This window comes from Neophocaena asiaeorientalis, unplaced genomic scaffold, assembly GCF_003031525.2.
Source record: "Neophocaena asiaeorientalis asiaeorientalis breed wild unplaced genomic scaffold, Neophocaena_asiaeorientalis_V1.1 scaffold134, whole genome shotgun sequence".
Classification (NCBI taxonomy): Eukaryota; Metazoa; Chordata; class Mammalia; order Artiodactyla; family Phocoenidae; genus Neophocaena; species Neophocaena asiaeorientalis.
The window spans coordinates 274,793-299,946 of NW_020185339.1; the positions used below are offsets into that span (position 1 = coordinate 274,793).

Here is a 25,154-nt window from a genome sequence, read left to right on the forward strand (position 1 = left end):
AAATCAATAATTTTGATCATTTTAAACACAATGAACAAACAAGTTAATACATTTCATTTCGATTCTTTCATATTTACGATACACAATTCCACTTTAAAAGGAAAAACTTTGGTTAAACTGTCTTCTACTTTTTTAATCCTATGGCATTTGACGTGTTTCTAAAATTATCTGAGTTTCGCACTCTAAGACCTGGGTCACAACCTTATTTAGGGACAGGAAATAGTTATCAGGTCACTGAGTGGTCAAATGAAAAAGGATTTGAAATGCTTCAGCACTTAGGACTCCGCTCATTGAAATGATTGACTTCTATGTTGTTTAAAAGGTTGAAGTTTCTTTAGTGGAACTAGTCAGATTATGCCTATATGATTACAGCAGCTTTAAGAAAAATCTACAGGGTATAAAAAGACATAAGAGTACAAGTGAACAGCCTTATACATTTACAAAAAGGAACGGTCTTTAGAATATGCACAGATATTTTACTTAAAAACTTATCTGAGTCCAAGGCTAATATAAGTTCCTTGGCATTTGAGTGCAATAAAACTAGGGGTAAAAGCAAAGGGAACTCAAAAGTTATTTCTCTACACTGTTTTTCTTCCAGAGTAGACTAAAAACTTGTCGTACTATTTAACAGCACACTTTACCATCATATAGGATATTCTTGTATGATAATGATTAACCCAAGCCTGTTTTTATATTCACCTGATGCTACTTCAAGCGAGTACAATCTATCTCTGATGATGGAAATAGGCAAAATAGGGGGAAGTTGGGGTAAAATGAGTATATATTTGATTTGTCATTTAGCACTAGATCAGTTTCCCTAGAATTCAAGTTCATTATTAGAAATCAAAATTATCATTTTGCACAGTTTCCAAGGCATGCAGTGTCAGGGATTTTATGCAAAGAGAAGCTTGTGTCTGGAAAAAAAATTTTTTTAAATGTATGAAAAGTGATAGAAGAGAATTAAGCCAAAGTATTGCCTGAATAACTCAGTTTCTAATGTTTGAAAGCCTAAGGATAGGGCATTATGAAAACTGCATCAAATAAAGGTATTCCATATTTACGTAACTTTTCTATATGGTCAGTAAAACTTTAAGAAATAGGTGTTTTATTCCACAAATGTTAAAGGAAGCAATCCTATCACTGATGGACAGAAAGTTGGAAAACTGGGCACAGATTTTATTTTTAAGTTTTATTTTATAATAAGAAACTGGGCCATTAAAACTATGTAACCAAAGCTGGAGTGCGTGCATGGGAAGGCCCCTGCAGTCTTTTACAACTTTTCAGCGGCCTCGGTTGTGAACTGGGTTTGCACTCTGCCAGCAGAGCAGCTCTGACCCATGGAGAGCACTCCTTCAGATCAACACTGCCTCGGGCCTTTCTGCTTTCTCCAAGAAGTCTTACATTTCAGGCATCAAGTTGAATTTCTTCTGGAGATGATTAACCCAAACCCATGACAGATTTTTTCCAAGATATCCAACCCCTTATGTTTATTTTATCCTGGCTCTTTTTTGGATGTACTGGACACAAGTAACTTACTCATTTTACATGTTAAAGGGCTGGTGGAGAGCCATTAATTCCCTTAAAAAATGAGAAAATATTTCAATGCGCCGGGCTTATTGTGTGAGCTCAAATTAACTACATGATTCAAAATTTTAAGAAAGATGTCTGTCTTCTAATATAGAATTTTTAAAAGCATTTCATCACATCTCAAGATAGGGATCTTCTACTTTTTGGGAAATGCATTCTTGTGGTGTATTAAAAAACACAATGTTAGAAGGATCAGTTACTGTTTCCATAAGCCCAGTTTGTAGGGGGTTTCAACTAACCTAAGTCTTGGCACACACAATTTTAGTTAATAGTCAAATAAAAATATATGGAAGGGTCTATTCTCTTTCTTATATGCCAACCCCTGTCATTGTTTCTATTTCTGCAACATTTTCTTCTTATCATGGGTCAGATGAGTTGTAGGAAAATAATTCAGGTGTTTTTACATACTTCTCAAAGTAAAATATTTTAAACTTAGAGGTGATTGGATGACTTCTTTGGAGATGACTATTAATACATTTTTTAAAAAGGACAATTTTTTTCTTCTTTGAAGAAACCATGGAAAAGGGTAACATTTTCATAGTTTTTAAATAGAAGGATGTTTTTTTCTCTTAGGATAACGTAAGGTTCCAAATGAAATAGCATTTTTATTATAAACATTTAAGTTACTTAAAAATATTTTAAATATTAAAACACTCAAATATATAAATTATGCATAGAAATAGAAAAGCTTACTAAAGAATGTATTTGAACATTTTACTCTTCTAAAATTAATAGAAATATATCAAAGGAAAAAGACATAAAATTAAATTTAAGGGCCATTTAAAATGTAAAGCCTTGGTTTAAATATAGATACTGATAAGACAAGCAGTTTAAGAAAAAAATGTATAAATTCCAATTTAACATTGCATGCCAAGAATAGGAACTCATTTCATGAGACAGAAATTTGTATATATGTACATGTGCAAATACGTGAGAATGGAAACAAGCACAGTGTGAAACTGGAAAGCAGCTTCATGGTATTACACCACCACAAACACAAGTAATTCCATTTGAACATAAGCATGTCATTCCTAAGTGGCAATTCTGAGAGCTAACAACTTTGAGCTTTATATAAACTTTGAGTTTAGCATTTTGGTGATGACAAAATGTTGACTCTATGGTAAGTAAGTTTTAATTTCTTAAGATTAAGTCTAAATATTACTTCTGATAGTAATACAGTAAATTAATTTATAAATAGTACTTGATATAATCTTTTCCCTTTAAATAGGAAAATCTCTTATACAATTTATGGTCACTGGTGCAAAATATCATAGGACATATTTTAGAAAACTTCAAGGGATAATTTTACTTCCATCTAATATTGATAAACATTGAAAAATTGTTAAAAATTATAAATCTTAGATTCATAAGAATTATAGAAAATCAATTCACTGCTCCATATTAGTTTTTTTATTCTTCTTGAATAAAATTGCAAAATAAATTTTATCTTTACAAAACATTTATCAATATCTGAATCAAAATATTTTATCTCTAAGTGGAGGATAAAAGCTAAGTTAATTTTTATAATTAGATTTATTACTGGAATGTTTAAAGATATCAGTTTCTTCTTTAATTCATGCTTCAATGGGCTACCTAAGTTCAAGACCTTCCACAGAGTGAAGAAAGAAAATGACAAGAGATAGCATATACATTGGGGGTGGTAGGTTAATGCCAGAAGTGTGACTGATTGACTGACATCACTTTAAAAAGTCTGGAATAAAGCTGCCTATCAAATTTGTCCAGCTAAAATTTAGAGTTGAGTGGATCCTTGATCAGAATCTGTATCTTGTCTATTCAGGTACATGCATTTACTGTCACCTAGAAAATCCCTTTCTATGGAAAAATGATCAGCTAAGCAAGAATAATAAATTTCCCCACACATAAACACACATACACCATACTTTAAAATATAACGTTTCAAAGTGTATGGAGTTACTATAATAAAATTCTAACTTGTATAGATTTCACTGTAAATGGCTACTGTTCCTGATAATAGCAATAGCTAAAGTGTATGGAGCTAACTATGCATTAGGTACTATTCCCAGCATTTTACATGTACTGATTTATTTACTCAACTCTGTAAACTCTGCATTATTGTACCTCATTATACTAATTTTATAAATGAGGAAACAGACACAGAAAGATTAAGTGTATGATAGAGTCATACCTGTAGCAAGGGGCACAGCTGGAATTTAAACCTAGATAGTCTGGCTCCATAGCTAACTCTCTTAACTGTTAGGTTGAGTATTGTTTTTTAATTAAAATAATGATTAAAACATCTTACAGAAGTTAATGAAGCTGTGGGGAAAATATATGGGATGCCACAGTTCTATTAAACTACTGTAAAATATAAACGGAAACTAGAAATCATTTAGTTTTCTGGGAACATGAAAACATATAGTGACTTTAATATATTATCCATCTCTACTCTTCTAGAAAATGTTTCAAAAACTATGAAACCTTAAAATGAAAGGATACTGTTTATAATGATGAGGTTTTCCAAGATCCAAAACCCCACAGCTGGTGGAGCTTAAGTAGGAAATGATTAAATGAATTCCAAAGTGTGCTTAGTAGATCTAAGGGGTGGCTGAGGCAGTGGGACCTAAAGCTCGGATGTGAACACTAAATGAGTTGTAAGTTTAAGTTGGGCATAGGCCAATAATCTGACTTTGAGTAATAGCAATTGGCAGGAAGAGTGTTTCTGAGACTCCAAAGATATTTTTTTTTAGAGTCAGAACTGTTTATTAATTCAACAAATACTTATTGAATGCCTAGTATAGATGAATCTAATACTGTTGCTAGGTCCAAAAGATGGGAGGAAACAGAAATATGACTAAAACTTGATCCCTGACTTTAAAAAGGTTTACAGTCAGGGGAGGATATAGATAGGACAGTATTAAGGAGATATGACAAAGGCCTACGGGAAGCTTGGTGTTATTAGGAATGACTTACAAATGAAATGACATTTATTTGAGTCATGAAGGATAAGTAAAAGTCTGAAACTAGAAAGGTGAGGAAAAGCAATAAAGATAAAGAAAATGGCGTGAAAATATGAAGAGCAGGACAATTTTTGGAAAGAACAAGCACTCCATTATAGTTGGGGATATAATGAAGTAGTTCAATATGGTTAGAGAATATTTGGGGGTTAGCGGGGAGAAATGATATTAGGTGGTACTGGAAAGGTAAGCTGGAAACAGTATGTAAAGGGCATTGTATGCTTAAGACTTTGGAATTTATACTAGACGAAACAGAAGGACATTACAAGATTTTAAACAGGGGTGTGTTGTATGCAGAATTACAGTTTAGAAAGTCATTGCTATACAGGTATAGAAGATAGCATTTATAGGATTAAGAGATGTGTGAATATTAGAAAGGAGACCGTGACAACATTTCAGGGCAAGAGACATTGCAGGCAATAGCTGATGTGGGGGTAGTGCTTACATTCAGCAAGTGAAAAAGAGAACAGAATTAAGAATGATTCTGATTTTTCTCGGTTAAGTGAGTGAATGGCTACCGATGCTATTAACAGAGACAGTGAAAAGAATCAAACAGGTAGGTGGAGTGGAATGTATATAATATACCTCATATTAAACATACTGGGTTAAATTTAAGTGTCTAGAAAAAAATCAAAGGGGGAAAGATGGAGATGGATATTTAGTTGTCACTTCCTATAAACATAAGTTATATGAGAGAATTAGGTGTCATATCTTGATCTTTTCATCACGCCCCGGGAATAGGCCTGATCTGTACTTCCATGATGTTTTCTTTTGCTCATTTATGTGTCTCCTCAACTGGACTCAAGGGTAGTTTTTTAAAGACAGAGACTATGTCTTACTCATCTTTGTATCCCTTGACCTAGTATAATGTTTGGCAAAGTGAACATCTGCTGTATTAGTAAAAAAATATGTGGATTGAATATAGAATAAGGTCAGAGACAAAATTCTAAAGGATATTGCTCTTTTAGGAACAGGAATAGGCAGAGAAGACAACTAAAAAGGAGTGGTCAGATAACTAGGAGAACTAGGACAGAGTGGGAATGAGGATGTAAAGGGAGAAAAATTCTAGGGAGAGAAATTCCTGAAGAAATGGCAAGTAGAATGAGGGCAGAAAAGAGGTTCCGGAGTTTAGCAATTAAGAGGTTAACATGGATTACTGTAATGAATGTAGTTTGAGTAGAATGATGAGAATGTGACTAGAATGTACACTCTGCATAACTTTATGAAAGGACTGTACGTGAGATTGTAAATTTCAGTTTATTAGTTTGTCTCCCACTAGGCTGAGCTTCTAAAGCAGGAACTGATTTTTACTTGTGCTTCCTGTCTCAAGTACAATAAAAGAAAGCAGGAGCTTAAAAATGTTTTTTTGAAAGAATAAAAAATGTGGAATGGGGGCTTCCCTGGTGGCGCAGTGGTTGAGAGTCCGCCTGCCGATGCAGGGGACATGGGTTCGTGCCCCGGTTCGGGAGGATCCCATATGCCGCGGAGCGGCTGGGCCCGTGAGCCATGGTCGCTGAGCCTGCGCGTCCAGAGCCTGTTGCTCCGCAACGGGAGAGGCCACAACACTGAGAGGCCTGCGTACCGCAAAAAAAAAATAAATAAATAAAAATAAAAATGTGGAATGAACAGAAGATGAGAAATAAAGATACTGATTAGACTGCCTAAGAAGGCTGATAAGGAAGAAAGAGATGGATGGGGTAGTCGAAAAGGAGGTAGCAACACATTTTCAATGTTAAAGATGCAGCTTATTCATATGTTGATTTTAAGAAGTAAGTGGATATAATAGAGACAGAAATTTAAGAAACAAGACAGGAGCTAACTAAACATGAGAACATCACGGGATCAGGCAGAATAACATCCATAGCAAGGATGAAAAGTTTAGCCTTCAATTTAAAGAGAGAGTAAAATTTGGAATATTAATGGGAATAAAAATAATGATTGCTGCTACATGCTGAACATTGGGCTAAGCAATGGTTTGGCTACTCACAACTACTCTATGGGATAGTATTATTCTTCTTATTCAATAGGTGAGAAGCAACTTAAATACATTCATACCTTGTGATTGCTATTTCTCTGCTTTTCCCCTTACATCTCCATGTCTACTGTGTTCACCCTGGTGCAAGCTACCATCTCTATGCTGGCCTACTGCAATGACCTTCTAACTGGTCTTATCATGTTCACTCTTGTTTCTTTTCTATCTTCTCTCCACACCACCTGTTCCGTAATCATTACACGAAGAACACATCTGACCATTTCATCTTTTGCTTACAATGACTATTGTTCTTGGAATACAGAAAGCCAAATCCTCAATATGGACTAACATGGACAAACTAAAATTTCTCTGTCCCCTGCCAACTTCTCCAGCTTCATCTCACTCCTTGACCTCTGGCCAAACCAGCCTTCTTTCAGTTCCTTTAATGGCCCAGTCTACCCCTGTCTTCAAAGTCTTTCATTAGGCCCACACTTTGGCCTGGAACACTCTTTATCCACAACTTCTCCCTTTGTCTAGTTACTCCTACCCAATCTTCAAATTCATCCCAACTGTCACTTCTTCCCTCATCCCTCTGGCTTAAATTCATAATAAAAAGTAGAATGAGGGCAGAAAAGAGGTTCCGGAGTTTAGCAATTAAGAGGTTAACATGGATTACTGTAATGAATGTAGTTTGAGTAGAATGATGAGAATGTGACTAGAATGTACACTCTGCATAACTTTATGAAAGGACTGTACGTGAGATTGTAAATTTCAGTTTATTAGTTTGTCTCCCACTAGGCTGAGCTTCTAAAGCAGGAACTGATTTTTACTTGTGCTTCCTGTCTCAAGTACAATAAAAGAAAGCAGGAGCTTAAAAATGTTTTTTTGAAAGAATAAAAAATGTGGAATGGGGGCTTCCCTGGTGGCGCAGTGGTTGAGAGTCCGCCTGCCGATGCAGGGGACATGGGTTCGTGCCCCGGTTCGGGAGGATCCCATATGCCGCGGAGCGGCTGGGCCCGTGAGCCATGGTCGCTGAGCCTGCGCGTCCAGAGCCTGTTGCTCCGCAACGGGAGAGGCCACAACACTGAGAGGCCTGCGTACCGCAAAAAAAAAATAAATAAATAAAAATAAAAATGTGGAATGAACAGAAGATGAGAAATAAAGATACTGATTAGACTGCCTAAGAAGGCTGATAAGGAAGAAAGAGATGGATGGGGTAGTCGAAAAGGAGGTAGCAACACATTTTCAATGTTAAAGATGCAGCTTATTCATATGTTGATTTTAAGAAGTAAGTGGATATAATAGAGACAGAAATTTAAGAAACAAGACAGGAGCTAACTAAACATGAGAACATCACGGGATCAGGCAGAATAACATCCATAGCAAGGATGAAAAGTTTAGCCTTCAATTTAAAGAGAGAGTAAAATTTGGAATATTAATGGGAATAAAAATAATGATTGCTGCTACATGCTGAACATTGGGCTAAGCAATGGTTTGGCTACTCACAACTACTCTATGGGATAGTATTATTCTTCTTATTCAATAGGTGAGAAGCAACTTAAATACATTCATACCTTGTGATTGCTATTTCTCTGCTTTTCCCCTTACATCTCCATGTCTACTGTGTTCACCCTGGTGCAAGCTACCATCTCTATGCTGGCCTACTGCAATGACCTTCTAACTGGTCTTATCATGTTCACTCTTGTTTCTTTTCTATCTTCTCTCCACACCACCTGTTCCGTAATCATTACACGAAGAACACATCTGACCATTTCATCTTTTGCTTACAATGACTATTGTTCTTGGAATACAGAAAGCCAAATCCTCAATATGGACTAACATGGACAAACTAAAATTTCTCTGTCCCCTGCCAACTTCTCCAGCTTCATCTCACTCCTTGACCTCTGGCCAAACCAGCCTTCTTTCAGTTCCTTTAATGGCCCAGTCTACCCCTGTCTTCAAAGTCTTTCATTAGGCCCACACTTTGGCCTGGAACACTCTTTATCCACAACTTCTCCCTTTGTCTAGTTACTCCTACCCAATCTTCAAATTCATCCCAACTGTCACTTCTTCCCTCATCCCTCTGGCTTAAATTCATAATAATTCCCCTTATGTTTCCTCAGTAGAACTTTACTCAGTTGTATCATTATGCACTTATATGAGTATTAATAAATGTCAGTCACCCTCTTCCCTGCCCCTGTCAGATAGTGAACCCCATTACTCATGGTCTGTGTTTATTTCATTCACCACTGAATCCTCATCTTCTTGTATAATGCCAATCTCATGGTGGATATTCAATAAAGATGTGTCAATAGATTAAACAGGAAAGACAAGGAATTAAGTCTGAATTTCCATGTTCTAAAAGCTAGCCCATTCTAGTATCTTCCAAACATTTTTATTTAATTTATCCAGTGATTTTATGTGGTATGTATTATTTGCTCCAATTAATTAATGAGAAAATTAAGTATAGAAAGGTTAAATACCTTCACCAAAATTACATAGGTTTGGGCTGGGATCCAAACTCAGTCCTAATTCCAAGCTAGTTTTGTCTTTCTGCTGGGGTGGAGATAGCAAAAATAGAAGGAACAGGGGAATGTTAAGACTCAACAAAATTTAAAAAAAAAAAATTCCTAGGTAAGTGATTTGATGCACAGCTTAAAAAAGAAAAAAAAAGTATAAATGTTATTGTTACCATGTCTATAAACATAATAAACTCACCAGAATTTAAAATCATTGTTAGACCTCCTGGACTAAGTCAATGTTTATTTAGATTTACCCACATATTCGTCCTTCTTTGCTCTTCATTACTTTTTTTTTTAATTTGTGAATTTATTATTAAATGCTTTTAGAAACATCTCTGATATCCCAATTTCCAAGATTTCTTTCCCTATTATAGGTGGGACATTTTCAATTAAAAAAATATTTTATTGGAATATAGTTGATTTACAATGTTGTGTTAGTTTCAGGTGTACAGCAAAGTGAATCCATTATACATATACATACATCCACTCTTTTTTAGATTCTTTTCCCCTATAGGCCATTACAGAGTATTGAATAGAGTTCCCTGTGTTATACAACAGGTTCTTATTAGTTATCTATTTTATATATAGTAGTGTGTATATGTCAATCCCAAACTCCCAACATATCCTTCCCCCACCTTATCACCTGGTAACCATAGCCGTTACTCTGTTTTGTAAATTAAACAGAGTTTAATTTACAAACTACCGCTGTTTTGTAAATTTAAAAAAAGGGTAAAAATGACCTGCATTACTTTCTATGTCTCTAAGAGTTCATCTGAAATCCTTTTCCGTTTACATGAGGAATAACATCCTTTAGTATTTATTTTAGACTTGGTCTATTGGTGAAAAATTCTGCTTTGCTTGTTTAAAAATGTCACTGTTTTACCTTAATATGTTTTCATTTATTAACTTTTATTAAAAAACAGGACCTTCAATGGGTGATTTCAAAAACAATTTAGTCATTTAAAAAAATTAAATTTCAGCAATGTTATATATGTACAATGTACATGGCTTTAAGAATGGAAAATAATAATCCCCAGATCCACCCCTTTCCATTCTCAATTTATACTCTAAAGGCAACTACATTCAGCCATATTAGTCTTTTCTTCCACTGCTAGTCTGTGTATATCTTGATGTTTTCATTTTTGAAAATTTTTTATATTACTTATTGACCTCACAAAATAAAAGATAAAGATTTAGCCCTTTTACAACACCTCTACCATAAACACATATACCTCATCTTCCCATTTCTTAGACAAATCATAATATTTGGTTATATCACCACTTAGTGTTTACCTATTTATGACAATGTAAATATCATTTATAGCTGAGCCACATAGTGTACTGTAAATACCCTATATGAGCCATAAGGGAAGGGTTATTAACTTGTTCTATGGTTTTCCTCTAGTTGCAGGGAGGTGTGAGGATTTAATCCTCAGGTCAAGAAATTGTTAGAATTTAATCTCTACTGAATTCAAGATCAGTGAGAATTCAGCTGTACCAGATCAAGCCCTTTTACATCATTGTTGAGATTGTTTATTGAGCTATAAGTAACCAATATCGATAAAATGCAACTGAACCAGAGAATGGAAGCTAGTTATATATCCCCAAGTGGACTCGGTTACTAGCTGGTCATATACCGGAGACGACTACATGACTAATTAATTATAAAAGCTGTTGGGATCACCAGAGCTGATGGCTTCCTTTAACTGAGATTATCTACACACTCATAGCCTCGACTTGACTCTGATGCCCACACATTTCCTAAGTGCAGAATGACTAGGACACCAGGTCCTATGCCTAGGTGTCACAATGTCCTCACTATACTAAGCATGCTTTGTAGTCTCCTCTCCTTTGTCCTTCCTTAAAGCTAAGTAAATTTAGTGTTGTATGAAGCCTACCATGTTTCATGAATTTAAGTGTTGATTTGAATTCAAAACACACAGCTTCTAACAGAAAAAAGAAAAGCAAAGCAGTTACAGATTACATTTCCTTTCTTGTATAACTTTTGTTCCTAACATTTAGTTATTTAACTTTTTACATTTAGTTTTCTATGTACTATCATTAGTGTCCAAATTCTTTGTTAGATGGGTATATCTACTATATATATTCATGAATTAGCCTTGTACTCACATATCAATAGGTCACCCCAACACTCTCTTCCTGAGGAGTATATCTCCTATCAAATATGTTTGAGCACATCAGACAATAAAAACAATTTTTCTTTTCCTCAGAGAGATTGCTTATGATGTTTTCAGTCACCATAGAGTATTTATTCTCAAAACCTGTGTGAGCTGTCATCCTGGGATCTCTCTTCGCCATCATTGTAAAGATTCCTTTGTTTGTTTCTTTTGCTAGACCTCATATATTGTTTTTCATGATTTAACTCTTCATTTTTGTGGAGTGGTTCCTCCAGTAGCTTCCTGAGCAAGGTTGCAAGGGAGATAAATTAAGATGATATGTTTTTATATTTTTAAATTTTACTAATAGTTTGCCTGTTTATAGAAGGCTAGGTTGAAAATAACTTTTCCTAAGAATGTTGAATATACTGTTCCATCATCTTCTAGGTTCTAAGATTAATGTTAGGAAGTCCAGTGCCTTTTAGATAACTGATCCATTACATGTGATCTGTTTGTCTTTCTGGAGGACTTCTAACCTCTTTCCTTTTTCCCTGGTTTTATGACATTTTCTAAGATGTGCTACACAGGCTTTATATTCATTCATTTTCCTAATATGGGCCCTTTTGATCTGGAAACTGGAAATTCCCTTAGTTTCGGGAATTTTTAAGAATGATTTCTCTGACAATTTCCTTCAATATATTTGTTGTTGTGTTCTCTCTTTCTGGAACTTCTATGAGTTATCAAGGTTGGACCTCCTGGACTGAGCCTCTTTTCTTTATGTTCTCTCTCGTTTCTTATCACTTTGTATTTTGCTCCAGTTTCTGGGAAATTTCTTTAACACTATCTTCTAACTTTATCTTCTGCCAATTTTTCATTTCTGATATCATTTTTTATTTACAATGAGATAGTTTTAGTTCTCTGAGCTCTCTCTTTCTTATTATAGCATCTTATTCTTGTTTCATGGTTGCAATTTTTTCTTATGTCTATGAAAATATTCATAGTATTTTTGAAGATTTTTTTCACCTGAAGTTGACTATGTTTGTTATTTTTTCTCTATGTTTCTTAAAAGTTTCTTTCAGATGTTTAAGAATCGTCATTTGTGTGCTTATATTTAGAGAGGGAGTCTATAAAATTGATAAGAAACTGTACAAGTGAGTGACACCTATCATCTTAGGGTGACCTACCTGAGTCCTATATTGGAAACACTTGATGTCAATATTTAGATGTTTCCTCTTGGACTGTTAAGAATCTCCAGAAAGACTCCTGTAATCTCTTTCCTTAAAGTCAAAGGCATGGTGCTATGGAGTAAATGTCTGTGTTTCCCTAAAATTCCCATATTGAAATCTTAACTCCCAATGTGATGGTGTTTGAAGAGGGGGTCTTTGGGAGGTAATTAGGGTTAATTAGGTCATGAGAGTGGAAACCTAATGATGGAATTAGTGGCTCTATAAGATGAAGAAGAGATCTCTCTCTCTCTCTCTCCACATGTGCTAAGGTAAGGCCACATGTGTACATAACAAGAAATAAGCCAGAAAGAAAGCTCACCCCAGGAACTGAATCAGTTGACGTCTTGATCTTAAACTTCCCAGACTACAGAGATGTGAGATGTAAACTTCTGTTTTTTAAGCCACCCAGTCTATGGTATTTTGTTATGGCCACTTGAGCAGGCTAAAAAACATGATTATCAGCCTTCTGGTAGCTAAGCAGGGGAAGGGGTTGTGGCCTTGGCATTTAACATGAATACCTACACTTACTCTTCTTAGTTTTAGCAAGGTGCCAAGGTTTTTCCTGAATCCAGAGACTCTGTTTTATCCTATACAAAGAATTAAGTTCAAGAATTTTTCAAGAGTATCCTGGACCTATTTATTTTATTACCCTTTTCACCCCACTTCCAGAAGGCCTAATACCATCAATTCCTGAAACTTTTGGTTTGAGATAGTTCTCATATTTCATTGTTCGTTTAAGCTTTTGTTTTCTATTTACTCATATATTTATTTTCTAGTCTAAAAAAACTATAATGCCATTGCCCCTTCCTTATATTCTCATGTTTGTTAGTATGTGTCTTTAAAATATCTCCCCTGAAGTTTTAGTGAGGGTTTTCAGATCCATCATCTTTACCTGGAAGACCTTAGATTATCACTTAATTTTCAAAACATCACGAGAAGTAAAGATTAGTGTTCGCAATTACAGATGAGAAAAAACAAACACAAGGAGCATACTGCTAATGAGTATTTATGCAAGATTCAAACTGAAGTCTTCTCAGTCCAAATCCATTGTTACTTCATTACCTCATGTAGCCTTCTTTAGATAGAAAACTAATGTCCTTGATGATGAACTTTCTAAGATATTGTAATAATTCTCCAACACCCTGATAGGATTATCAGCCATCCCAGAAATATAGGAAATGTCCTGGGTAGCAAGTGAATAGGCAGCTGAAAGGTGGACAGAAAGGTTACTTTCAGGGAGCAAGGGACAACACAGATAAATAAAGGGTGCTATAGGCTTCTCCCAGAGCCAATCTCTTTCCCCATTTTCTCTGTGAAACTTTGGCTCGGGAATCCAGATGTCATCCTCCTTCCTCCTTGTAGCTGTACAGAGAAGCAGCAGGTAGACAGCTGGGTGGCATGAGTGTCTTGCTTTCATTTCTGAAGAGAAAGTTTTGTTGGGTATAGACTTTCATGGTGGAACTTATTTTCTTTTAACACTTTGAAGATATCATTACCTTGTGTAATGGTCAGCTTGAGCTGCCATAACAAGATACCAAGGACTGAGTGCTTAAACAACAGAAATATATTTTCTCACAGTTCTGGAGTTTGGAAGCCCGAGATGAAGGTGCTGGCAGGTTTAGTTTTTCAGAGGCCTCTCTCCTTGGCTTGCAGATGGCCACCTTCTTACTGTGTCCATACATGACCTTTCCTCTGTGAATATGTATGTGTCTTTTCCTCTTCTAATAAAAATATCAGTTCTACTGGATTAGGGCCCCACTAATCTGACCTCATTTAAACTTAATTAACTCCTTAAAAGTCCTAGCTCCAAAAATAGTCAGATTGAGGTTTAGGGCTTCAACCTATGACTTTGGGGAGCAGCATGATATATAACAATTGTCTTCTGACTTTCATAATTTCTATTATAATTTCTATTAAGAAGCCAGCTTCATTATTATTGCTCCTTTGAAGATAATAAACTTTTTTCTCTGGCTCTTTAAAGAATTTTTCTCTTTGTCTTTGGTTTTTTAGTGCTTTTACTATGATGTGCTACAGTGCGGTTTTCCTTGTATATATTTCCATTGTAGTTCATGGAATTTCTTGAATCCATAATTTGAGGTTTTACCTCACCTTAGTAAATTCTCAACTATTAACTCTTCAGACATTATTTCTACACCATTCCCTCTTACTTTTCCTTCTTGAACTGTAATTACACGTGTGTTAGACATTTCTTCTGTATCTCACATCTTCTCCTTTTTGTATTTTTCATTCTCTTTCATTTCATGCTTCAATTTGAATATTTCTTTCATAGCTATAGTCCTGTCCAGTAATTCTCTCTTCAGTTTTGATTAATCTGTGGTTACACCCATACACTGAGCTCTTTATTTCAGTTTTTGTGCTTTTAAGTTATAGACTTTCCATTCAGATATTTTTATAGGTTTAATATGTATACTGAAATTCTCAATCTCTTCTTCTATATCCCTAAAGTTATTATGTATGTTTATTTTAAAGTCTTTATTATCTGAAATCTTGGTTCAATTTCTGTTGTCTATTGTTTCTCATGGTGTTCAGTGATGTCTCATCTTCTATGCCTTTTTTTCTATTGTGTGCCAAAAATTATATAGGAAAAAATGTAGAGATAATTTGAAGCTTGAGACGATGTTATCTATTTTGGGACATAGTTTATGTTTGTTTCTGGCAAGAGGTTAGTAGAAAGTCTATTTCCAGTTCATGTAGACTGGTGACATTATCAAAAGCTTTGCTCAGCTTCTCAGCTCTTGGGATGTCCTTCTTGGCTTATAATTCTTTACTTACTTGTTAGTTCTCCAATGACGTCAATTAGCTTTTTTAAAACTACATTTTCCAGCTTTTAAAGTTGTTCTCGGAAAGAAAGTTGGTTTTAATTAAACAGTCCTCTATTTCCAGAAGTGGAAACCCTCTTTTATTTTTAATAAAAAATAAACTAATAATATCTCACAGCCTACATATCATGGTTATTTCAAAGAACTCTAAAAGTTCTGAAATCCCTTTTCATTTTTATCCATATACACATCATATATATATGAAACATATACAGTCTATATGTCAATTATATATATTATATATTTGTATATGATGTATGTAAATAATATATTTACAAGACATATATGTAAATACAAATATATACTTTGGAATAGAATATATACATATTATTATGACTGAATTTGGGTGGAAATTAGAAAATACAAACTATTTACTACTGATGTGGATAAGGAAGAGTTTAATCAGCTTCTATCTGGCCCTGGATTGCCATTCCCCAAATCTCACTTATCCATAGACAAATACTTTTTTAAAAACTGCAGTTTGTTTTATGCTTCACTAGACTGAATTCCCTAATCAGATTTTTTTTTTGTTTTTCTGTAGAAAGTTGAAATGATTCCAGACTTTTATACTACTAAATGGTATGATAGTGCCTAAAATGTATTTAGGGAGTTTTGATTATAAGCATGTCTCTTCTTAAAAGAATACCTTCAGGTAGTCTTTGGTTACCTGCATTAACCTTGTGGCATTTATTTTACCAGCTCTTAATACCTAATTGTGTTGGCACTATTAGCAAGTACTCTATATAGCTATGGAAATACAAGACCTACTATAAAACCGCATACAGAATGTGACTCTGTGCTCTAAGCTGGCATTAAAAGAAAGAAAGTGTGAGAAGTACATGCTTTTAATCATACAGTAAAAAATACCACAAAAGAATGTGGTTTGATTAGAAATGCTCTGAAGTAAAAATTATAGAAATTGAAGTCTTTTTCTTTTTTTTTTGTGGTACGCGGGCCTCTCACTGTTGTGGCCTCTGCCGTTGCGGAGCACAGGCTCTGGATGCGCAGGCTCAGCAGCCATGGCTCACAGGCCTAGCCGCTCTGCGGCATGTGGGATCTTCCCGGACTGGGGCACGAACCCGTGTCCCCTACATTGGCAGGGGGACTCTCAACCACTGCGCCACCAGGGAAGCCCAGAAATTGAAGTCTTTTAATGACTTCAATACTCAAAAATTTAATACAAAAATATTTGAACATCTATGATATATGGTATGTGTGAATTTTCAGTTTTATAAGAAGAGAAATAGAAGCATGTTAGTGATGACAGCACCAAACTGGGAATTATGAAAATCTGACTTTAAAGTGAAGTAAAATTGTCCCAGGGATTAGAGGAGCTAAGACTGAACCTACCTCTCTGTGAAGGTTGATGGGCCAGATCCAATTTTTTTCTTGGCTTGTCTAGCTTCCTTCCTTGGCCAAAACCAGAAGCCCAAATTTGGCATTGGCCTTTAGGAGTAGGAAATTTAAGTTTCAGCAGAATAGGGCAGGGAAGTCATTTAATTTATGTATAAATAAAAAGAGGAATAAATAAAACAAAAATATAGTGTTTACTTTTGGGCTGGGTGGAGAGGTTCTCATCTATCTGAAAATTAAAATAGTTAATTGAAAATATGGTAACTCCTAGAGTTTAAAAGATTTGGTACTTAATAATGTTAGGTAATCGTAATAAAATTAGAATAGATAGCATCTAAATACAGGTCACAAAACAGATATTTATCACCATGTTGGCACTAAACTGTTTCTTAATTTATATTAATGCAAGTATAAGAAAGAAATAAAAAAACAAAAATATTAGTTTCCCAGAGTTTTGCCTAATATAATAGTCTTTATTTTTTCTTAAATATTTTGATTATAAGTTTGTATATATTTCAGGGTTACCCAAGAACCTTTGCTCTTCAATGTCTATATTTTGTTTTATTTTTGTTAGCTTTGTTTTGATAAAGAAATTATCCCCATTTCCCTTCAGCCACTTACTCTCTGTATGACCTTGGGCAAGTCACTTATCAAACTCTCAAAACCAGTTTTCTCTGTAAAATATTGACAGTTATAATACATTCTTAAGAGTTTCTGAGAAGACTGAACCAGAAAATTTAAATAAAACTCTTAGCACAGTACCTAGCAAGAAATACAATAAATACTACCAATTGCAAACAAGACAAACAACAACAACAAAAACCCACCACACCTATACTGTAAAAATGACTGTTGCCAAAGATCACAAGTTTTGAGCACTTACTATGTATTTATACTGTGTGCTTCAAGCATTTCACAAGTAGGATCTCATGTAATCCCCAACAAGTAGGTACTATTAATATCCAATTGTACAGGTGAAAAAATGCTAAACACGGAAGTTAAATAATGTCCCCAAGGTCACACAGCCAATAAAAGGTGGAATCAAGATTCAAACTGTGTTTGACTAACTCTAGAATCTACACTTAGCATCCATTAAGCTATGCTTCTTCTTATACCTGTGATAGCCATAGAAGAGTGACGTAAGGGCTCCAAATTGAACATTTGAAACAAAAAAACGAAACTTGATGGAAAATATTTAAGGTAATAATTTAAAAATGTTTTACATTCTAAGGCGAGATCAGATATTGAAACTTAAATAGAAATCATTGCTGATACAGAATAAACCAAGACAAGTACTGGACATTAAATAAATATAAATAAATAAGCAAATAAATCAAGTAAACCAGTGTTGAATCTGTAAAGTGCTCAGACTCTTAAATTGCATATCATAGGAAAAACAAACTGATATCTGACACATGGCACATGTATGAGGTTACCCTGAGAACAGGTGTGGTCAAAGATTCTTCAGCCTTAGGTCTGAGTTAAGGGTCTAAAGGGTCTTAAGGGTTAAGGGCAGCTAGATAAAAATTGCCAGCAAGTCATAAATATAGCAAAATATAAAGATATTTTGTAAAACATGGTCTGTTAAAAGGGTATAATTTACCTATGTCATTTAATATAATTTGACATTTCATATTAAATATTCCCCATATTTAAGCATATTTTGAAATTTCATATTAAATATTCCCCATATTTAAGCATGTTTTAAATCCCAGACCAATAGAGTATATCTACCAACCTCTCTGTCCTGCTAGTGACATCCAGATAAAGACAAAAAAAAAAAAAAAAAAAAAAAAAAAAAAAAATCAAAGCATTTTAGTACAATTTATAAGAGGAATCATGAAAATCCCACACAGGCAACATTGCAATGTGAAGTATTTTTAAATTTATTATTTTTTTAAATCAAAGTTATTATACAATATATGTGCAGTATCGAAAAAATATTCAAATAATACTATCATCTAATTCCAACAAAACCACGAAAATTATTACAGTGCCGGCATACAAATATGTTGAGATACTGTTCCACATAGAGTCATTCAATCTAAACCTACAGTAAAATTTAATTCTGATCTCCCTCACTTTTGGGGCTAAGATACCCAATTATTAATTTTATTTGAATTTTTTAACGGAAAGCAAAGTTTTTCCAATGTTTTAAAATTAGATTGTGGTGATTTTAATTAGATTAAAATTATATTAGATTTAGGTTGTATAACTGTAAATATATTGAAATTTATCAAATCATACTCAGAACAGGTGCATTTTATACTATATAAATTGTATCTCAAAACACCTGGTTTAAAAATGCGCCCTCCACTGGGAAGCTGTGGTTAGTCAGGTTGCTAACTTGGAAGCTGACTGTCCTCTGTGGCCAGTCAGAAAATAAAGAGTATGAGTCTAGGAGGTGGATGAAGCCAGAGCAGCAGTTAAAGATAACATGGGGTTCAACGTGGCCAACAATAATCAAATAATCTTTGACTTACTCTTTTCCCCTTAAAAAAGGGGGCAGAAATAAACATATTAATTAGGGAAAATAATGTTCTTCTACAAACAATCATTTTTGCCAAGCCCATTCCTTCAAAAAAAAAATCCAAAAAAGCCTTAAAATAACTATTAGTCATTAGAATATACGGTACATACATAAAGACCATTCAGTGAAATTAATGACATGCCAAATGTACTTGAGGTTTAAAAATAAAAAAGTAAACTAAACACATTTCATATGGAGGAAAGAAAACAAAAATGCACATTGTATCATAAAGCATATACAGAAATGTTCCACTTTATTTCTATCACTATTTGAACTTATCCTGGCATATTTTATTTTAGTATACAAATCAATAGATATACTGTATACATATATACTATTCTTGATGGTAACATATCTTCACCTTTCATAGGATAAGAGAAAATGTAACAGAACAGGTTGGGATAGATTTCTTCTTCCTGATTCTAAAGTACATGCTAATTTAAAGGGCAAAAATGCCCCAATTATCTTTCTTCCTAGGCATATCCTTTCTAAAGTAACAGTGCTATACTACTTAAGAGGTAATATCTGTGGAGTTGTTATTGATTTTAGCAGAATTTCTACTCTTCCTTTCAAAAACAGTGAAATGGTGAAGTTAAGACTGTTAACAAAGAAATGAGCCCTGATTAAAACTGAAGCCTTATTTTACACTGAAAGTATTTTTTAATTCTATTAAAATACTAATCCATAAACCTTTTTTGCAATAATTTTGATTTTTTACACCTTCATTGGTCATCACATTTTTAATGTTTTACTATGGAGAATTTTAAATATTAAAAAAAATTGGATGGTAAAACAAACCTCCTTATACCATCATCTACTGATCTAACAATTTCAATAATTTGCCAGACTTGCTTTCCCTATCTTTCTATGCATATTTTTATTACTATATACTTAAAGAAAATTCTAGACCCAATGTCTTCCACCCCTACATACTTAGTAGGTATCTCTAAATAAATATAAAATTGGTAGCTATCAAATTTTTCTTTAATTGAAACCTTACTGAATAGAAATTTAAATTAAAATGTATCTATTTCAGTCATGCTATAATGATGCATAACTTTTAAGATTTATTTAAAATGTACAAAAGGCAAAGCATTAAACTTTCTGGGGCTTCCCTGGTGGCGCAGTGGTTGAGAGTTCGCCTGCCGATGCAGGGGACACGGGTTCGTACCCCGGTCCGGGAAGATCCCACATGCTGTGGAGCGGCTGGGCCCGTGAACCATGGCCGCTGAGCCTGCGCGTCCGGAGCCTGTGCTCCGCAACAGGAGAGGCCACAACAGTGAGAGGCCCGCGTACCGCAAAAAAAAAAAAAAAAATTTCTGAATAGCTCACTTCCATTCAAAATATTTGACTCCATTTTTCCTATTAGAAATTACAATCCAAAACTATAGGCAAAATTATGACCATTTTAATATTAAAGATAAAGCAATAGCAAACTTATTTTAAGTCATATTTGCTGCTCTATTACATTTAAATATTCCTGATTAATAATATGAGTCCATAATTTTTCTGAATCCTGAAATAAGGAATACAGTCTGCCACTTAGATATGCAGATCCTTTACCCAAGAAGTGAGTTGGACAAGCTTCAAATATAGTAAAATATTTAAAATTCCAGAGTTAAATTCATAATGTTTAATGCAATTTGTATATATTGGCAGTAAATATATTAGAATGTCATTTCAACATGTACTCACTTCCATTGATATAGGGTGACATTATTTGTCAGTGTAAAATTTAAATATAATTAGCAACACTGATGATACAGCATTATAAGACTTTCACATAAAAATACAAAGAATTTAAATTTATATAAGCATTTATGCAAATACTAAACTACTATGCTAATGAATCAAGACACCAAATTAGTATTTTAGCTCCAAGAGCCATATTTTGACTTTTACTTAATTATATTTTATACATAATTTTTTATATATGTATTTTAGGGCTAATGAGGACTTTTAAAATTTGCTTTAAATACAATTTTCCATCTTTTTTACTTTTCTATATATCTGTGATTAAATCATACCTTCAAAGTAGCCATCTCTTCGTGGCTGTGCTTTCTTTGGTGATTTTGTATCAGATACTTTATTTTCATTGTTTTTGAATAATGCTAGGCGCACAGTGGGATCTAGACAAAATGAGAAAAATAAGACAAAAGCTCAGCTCTGGTTTTTTCCTTCTCTGAAATCGCTATACATTTTTTTATAATAATATTAAAAATAATAGCCATTCTATAAAATTCTGTGAAATTGATTATGATGTTATTTTAAAAAGCTTTATGATATGAAAAAGTAACCAACATTTATATATTCTTGGTTATCTGATTAAGCATAGCCTATACTTTATGTACAGGGCAGAAATACTAATAATTAGAAAAAATTTACATTTAAATTTTCCAGTTATGGCATCATCTTTTTACTTACAGAGTTGTTTTACTGTTTATTATTTTAGCTCCTTTGCTAAATTCCTGACATTTCTGCTGGAATAAGGTAAAGTTTTCATAAATACATGTAGATAAAATCTATTGTTACAGGAAAAACCATATACTCTACTTTTTTAATTTTCTAAACTCTAAGGAGCTAAGATATAGGAGATGGAAGCAAGACAAGTAATGAGATAAGAAACAGATAAAATATAATTCTCAATAGTTTTAAAGATAAATGAATGATTTTTTGTTTGCCTTGCTGTATATTTTACATAATGAAGATGTATAAATTCTAAGTATTTTTTATAGCCAAGAGAATTCTGAATTTATTAATTTTACAAAATAAATAGAATAATTGTAAATGTAGGGCCCTATAATTTTTTATTGATAATAAATGGTTCTATGGAATATGAAATTAGGGAGTTAGTGTAGTTGAATTAAGACAAAAGGTTTTTGCTTGTTGAAAAACTGTAAGAAAAGAAAATAGTGAAATAAGTAACAGGGAGTAGAATAAGGAGTGGAAAGTTCTGCATTTAAATTAGGTTAATATATCTACTGACATTGTAGGACATTGTGCGTCAATGATACCTCAATAAAAAAATTAATGAAGTAGGTTAACATAAAACCACAATTCAGGGCAGCATACATTTTATTAATATCTTACATCATTTTGCAAAAAGAGACTTTAAGAATCTTCGATTACTATCTAGTGTAATAGAAGTGAATACGCTAAATGAAAAAATAAGATTTAAAATATCATAAAACCCAAGTTACATATTTTAATTAAATGCTAAAGTAGCACGTTTTTTAGAACGTGAATTGCAGAAGAGTATCTGCAGAGTTATTTCTCAAGCATGAGCATAGTGAAGATTTCCATTAGTCTTCCAGTAATAACTTACCCTTGCTAAGCATGATTTATTTACATGTTTCAGAGAGATTATATATTTCAGATTAGGAAAGATATTGGTCAATATTTGGATACGTCTCATAATTATAAGTGACCTAAGGTATTATAAGAGTTGGGTGCTTCTATATGAATTCAATATGAATTATCAATAAGAATAAAAAAACCTCTGTCTATATATTTAATTGAATAAGTATTATATATCACTTAAGTCATTTACAAAAAAAACACAAAAAACGACATGTTAAAAAGAGCATTAGTCAGTCAGGGAAGGCAGATTATCATGGGTTTACATACTCTATGATACCTTATTATATATAACCTGCTGATCTTTCTACACATTCTCCTGAACTTCTTGCCTTTTTATTTGAGCTATGCATTTCCTGAGCAAAAATATTACAATTCGACAGACCTGGGTTAGGCCCAAACTCCAACTTTTACTAGTTGTATGATTCTGGACAAATTGGTCTCACCCTCTGCCTCCGTTTTTGTCCAATAATGCTGACTTTGAAATATTACTGTGAGAATTAATGAGATAATGTGTGTAAAGCAGCAAGACATAAGTGTAGGTGCTCAATAAAGGGCAGCTAGTAAGCATATAATTAAAACATAAACAACAATAATATTTCCAACTTATTATATTCTTGGAAAAGACCTTAAATCATTGCTATTTGAATAAGGTGGGACATATAGGAAATAGATAGATGGATCCATAACTGACTTCATTTTATTCAGTATAGCACATGAAATAAAAGCAATGGATCTTTTATAAGTTCTTTGTCACTCCTTTGGGCAAATAAAAATCTCTCTATGACTTGATTTCTTAATATGTAAAACATGGATAATGACAGCACTTTCCTCACACTATTATCATGATTAAATAATTTAACACGTATAAAATATTTAGAAGAGTTGTCTAGCTCAATTTACTCAATAAAATCATTTTATTCATCAAGAGCACATAAAGTGTGCTACATTTTCAATCTTTGTATTTCAAAACATTCTGATTTTGAATGCATTCTGATTGCATCACCTTAAACTGATTAAAAACAAATTAATTCAAATTGCTAAGGAATAATAATAAGGAAGAATGATAAGAAGCAAAAAATATAGTAATTCTAGATGGGAAGAAAATCACTTGATTCTGAGAGTACCCAAAAAGACCCCCATGAATGATACTACTGTTACCCTCAAAAAATACACAATCAAGTAAGAAAGCCAGGATATAAGGCTATTGTAAAGAGCATTACAAAGTCATTCAAATCTACTCCTCAGCAATCATCAATGGCAGGTCAATGTTGTTGTTTTTTAAATTTTTTATCTCCCAGTATGACTTGCTCAGTATCTGGAAAATAGGTTTTAAATACACCTTTATCATATAGTTAAAGAAACCCATAAGTAAGCTGACTTTCCATTATGTATGTGGCTCTGTACTCAACACTTTCTATCCATTACCTCATTTAAGTAACAATTTTATTTAGGCATTATAATATCCTTAAAATTATTCCATCCCCTGTGCAATCTCTTTACAGTTTCTATAAACCTAATCTTAGCTCACTGGTTTATCTTGTTCTCATTAACGACATACGTGAAAATCTGGTTCTTATCCATTTTCTGTATGTGCCATGTACAGCAGTGCTGTAAAATAAGTTTTATGCTAAGATTGAATGACTAGCTATAGTTCATTTTTATAAGGAGTATTATTTACTAATTTAAATTTGCCTTCTCAAATATAAACATATATTTAAATGACTATAAAATACACACAGTCATACACATAACACAGGGTCAAATGTCTTTAGTGACTTTTAGCTATCCTACTGTCGATTTGGTTAACAGTTATTTATTGAACATCTACCATGGTATTAGGTCCAGGGAATTTGGTGGGGAACAAGTGGAGACTGGGTCCTCCAGGATCTTAGTATTCAAATAAGTTTTATTATTGTTTTGTTCAGAGCACAACAAAGTAACATTTAATCAAAATTCTTTTAAGTTCCTTTTGGGAATCACTAAGGTAAACAAAATAAACCAGCAATAAACTTCATTTTGTCACAGTTTTGTCTAAGCTGTTCCCTTTTGATCCTTCCTTAACATTTCTTAATTACCTTATCATTTTGCAACCCGATCTCTTTGCTATAGCCCATGAACTGTTTAATTCACATTAAGGAGTTAGCTTTAATTATTTTCTACCTGGCTTAATTCTTGGCTATAACTAAATGTTGCTAACACAGTCTCAAGGTTTTTTCTTCAGTGAAATAAAATCAGCAAATATTTATTGAATGCTTAACATGTACTTGAAACTGTGCTAGGTGTTACTAACAGCTGCAAGATGATTCTAATCCCTAGTGGTGGCTCTACATTTATAACAAAATTAACCTTGTCTGCTTCATCCTGATCTTTCTTTCTTCTAACTATGAAATTTGAAATTTGACATGCATAAATATTATAAATGTTGGAAAGCCACGTTATGTCTTCATCCTTATATTCTTAGCCCTTAAACATCTTACCATCTGCTCTCCACCAAAATCCCTGTACTCAAAACCTGTCCTCTCTCAGGAGTGCTCCACATCAAAACCACTCACTCACTCTCTTTCTCCATCTGGCTCATCTCAGTCTTGCTACCAATTATGCTCACTATCTTTAGGATATTGACCCTCGGGTTTTCAACAACCCAGCAACTC

The 25,154-nt window shown here is 33.6% G+C and overlaps 1 protein-coding gene across 1 annotated transcript in view; it reads right to left on the minus strand.

The window, feature by feature from the left end:
* The window catches only part of LRRIQ1 (leucine rich repeats and IQ motif containing 1), a 217,210-nt gene that overhangs the window by 33,698 nt on the left and 158,358 nt on the right, over positions 1–25,154 (minus strand). The window contains exon 24 of the mRNA XM_024736878.1: positions 21,171–21,272. Coding sequence (XP_024592646.1) covers positions 21,171–21,272 — 102 coding nt within the window. The remainder of the gene's footprint in view (positions 1–21,170; positions 21,273–25,154) is intronic.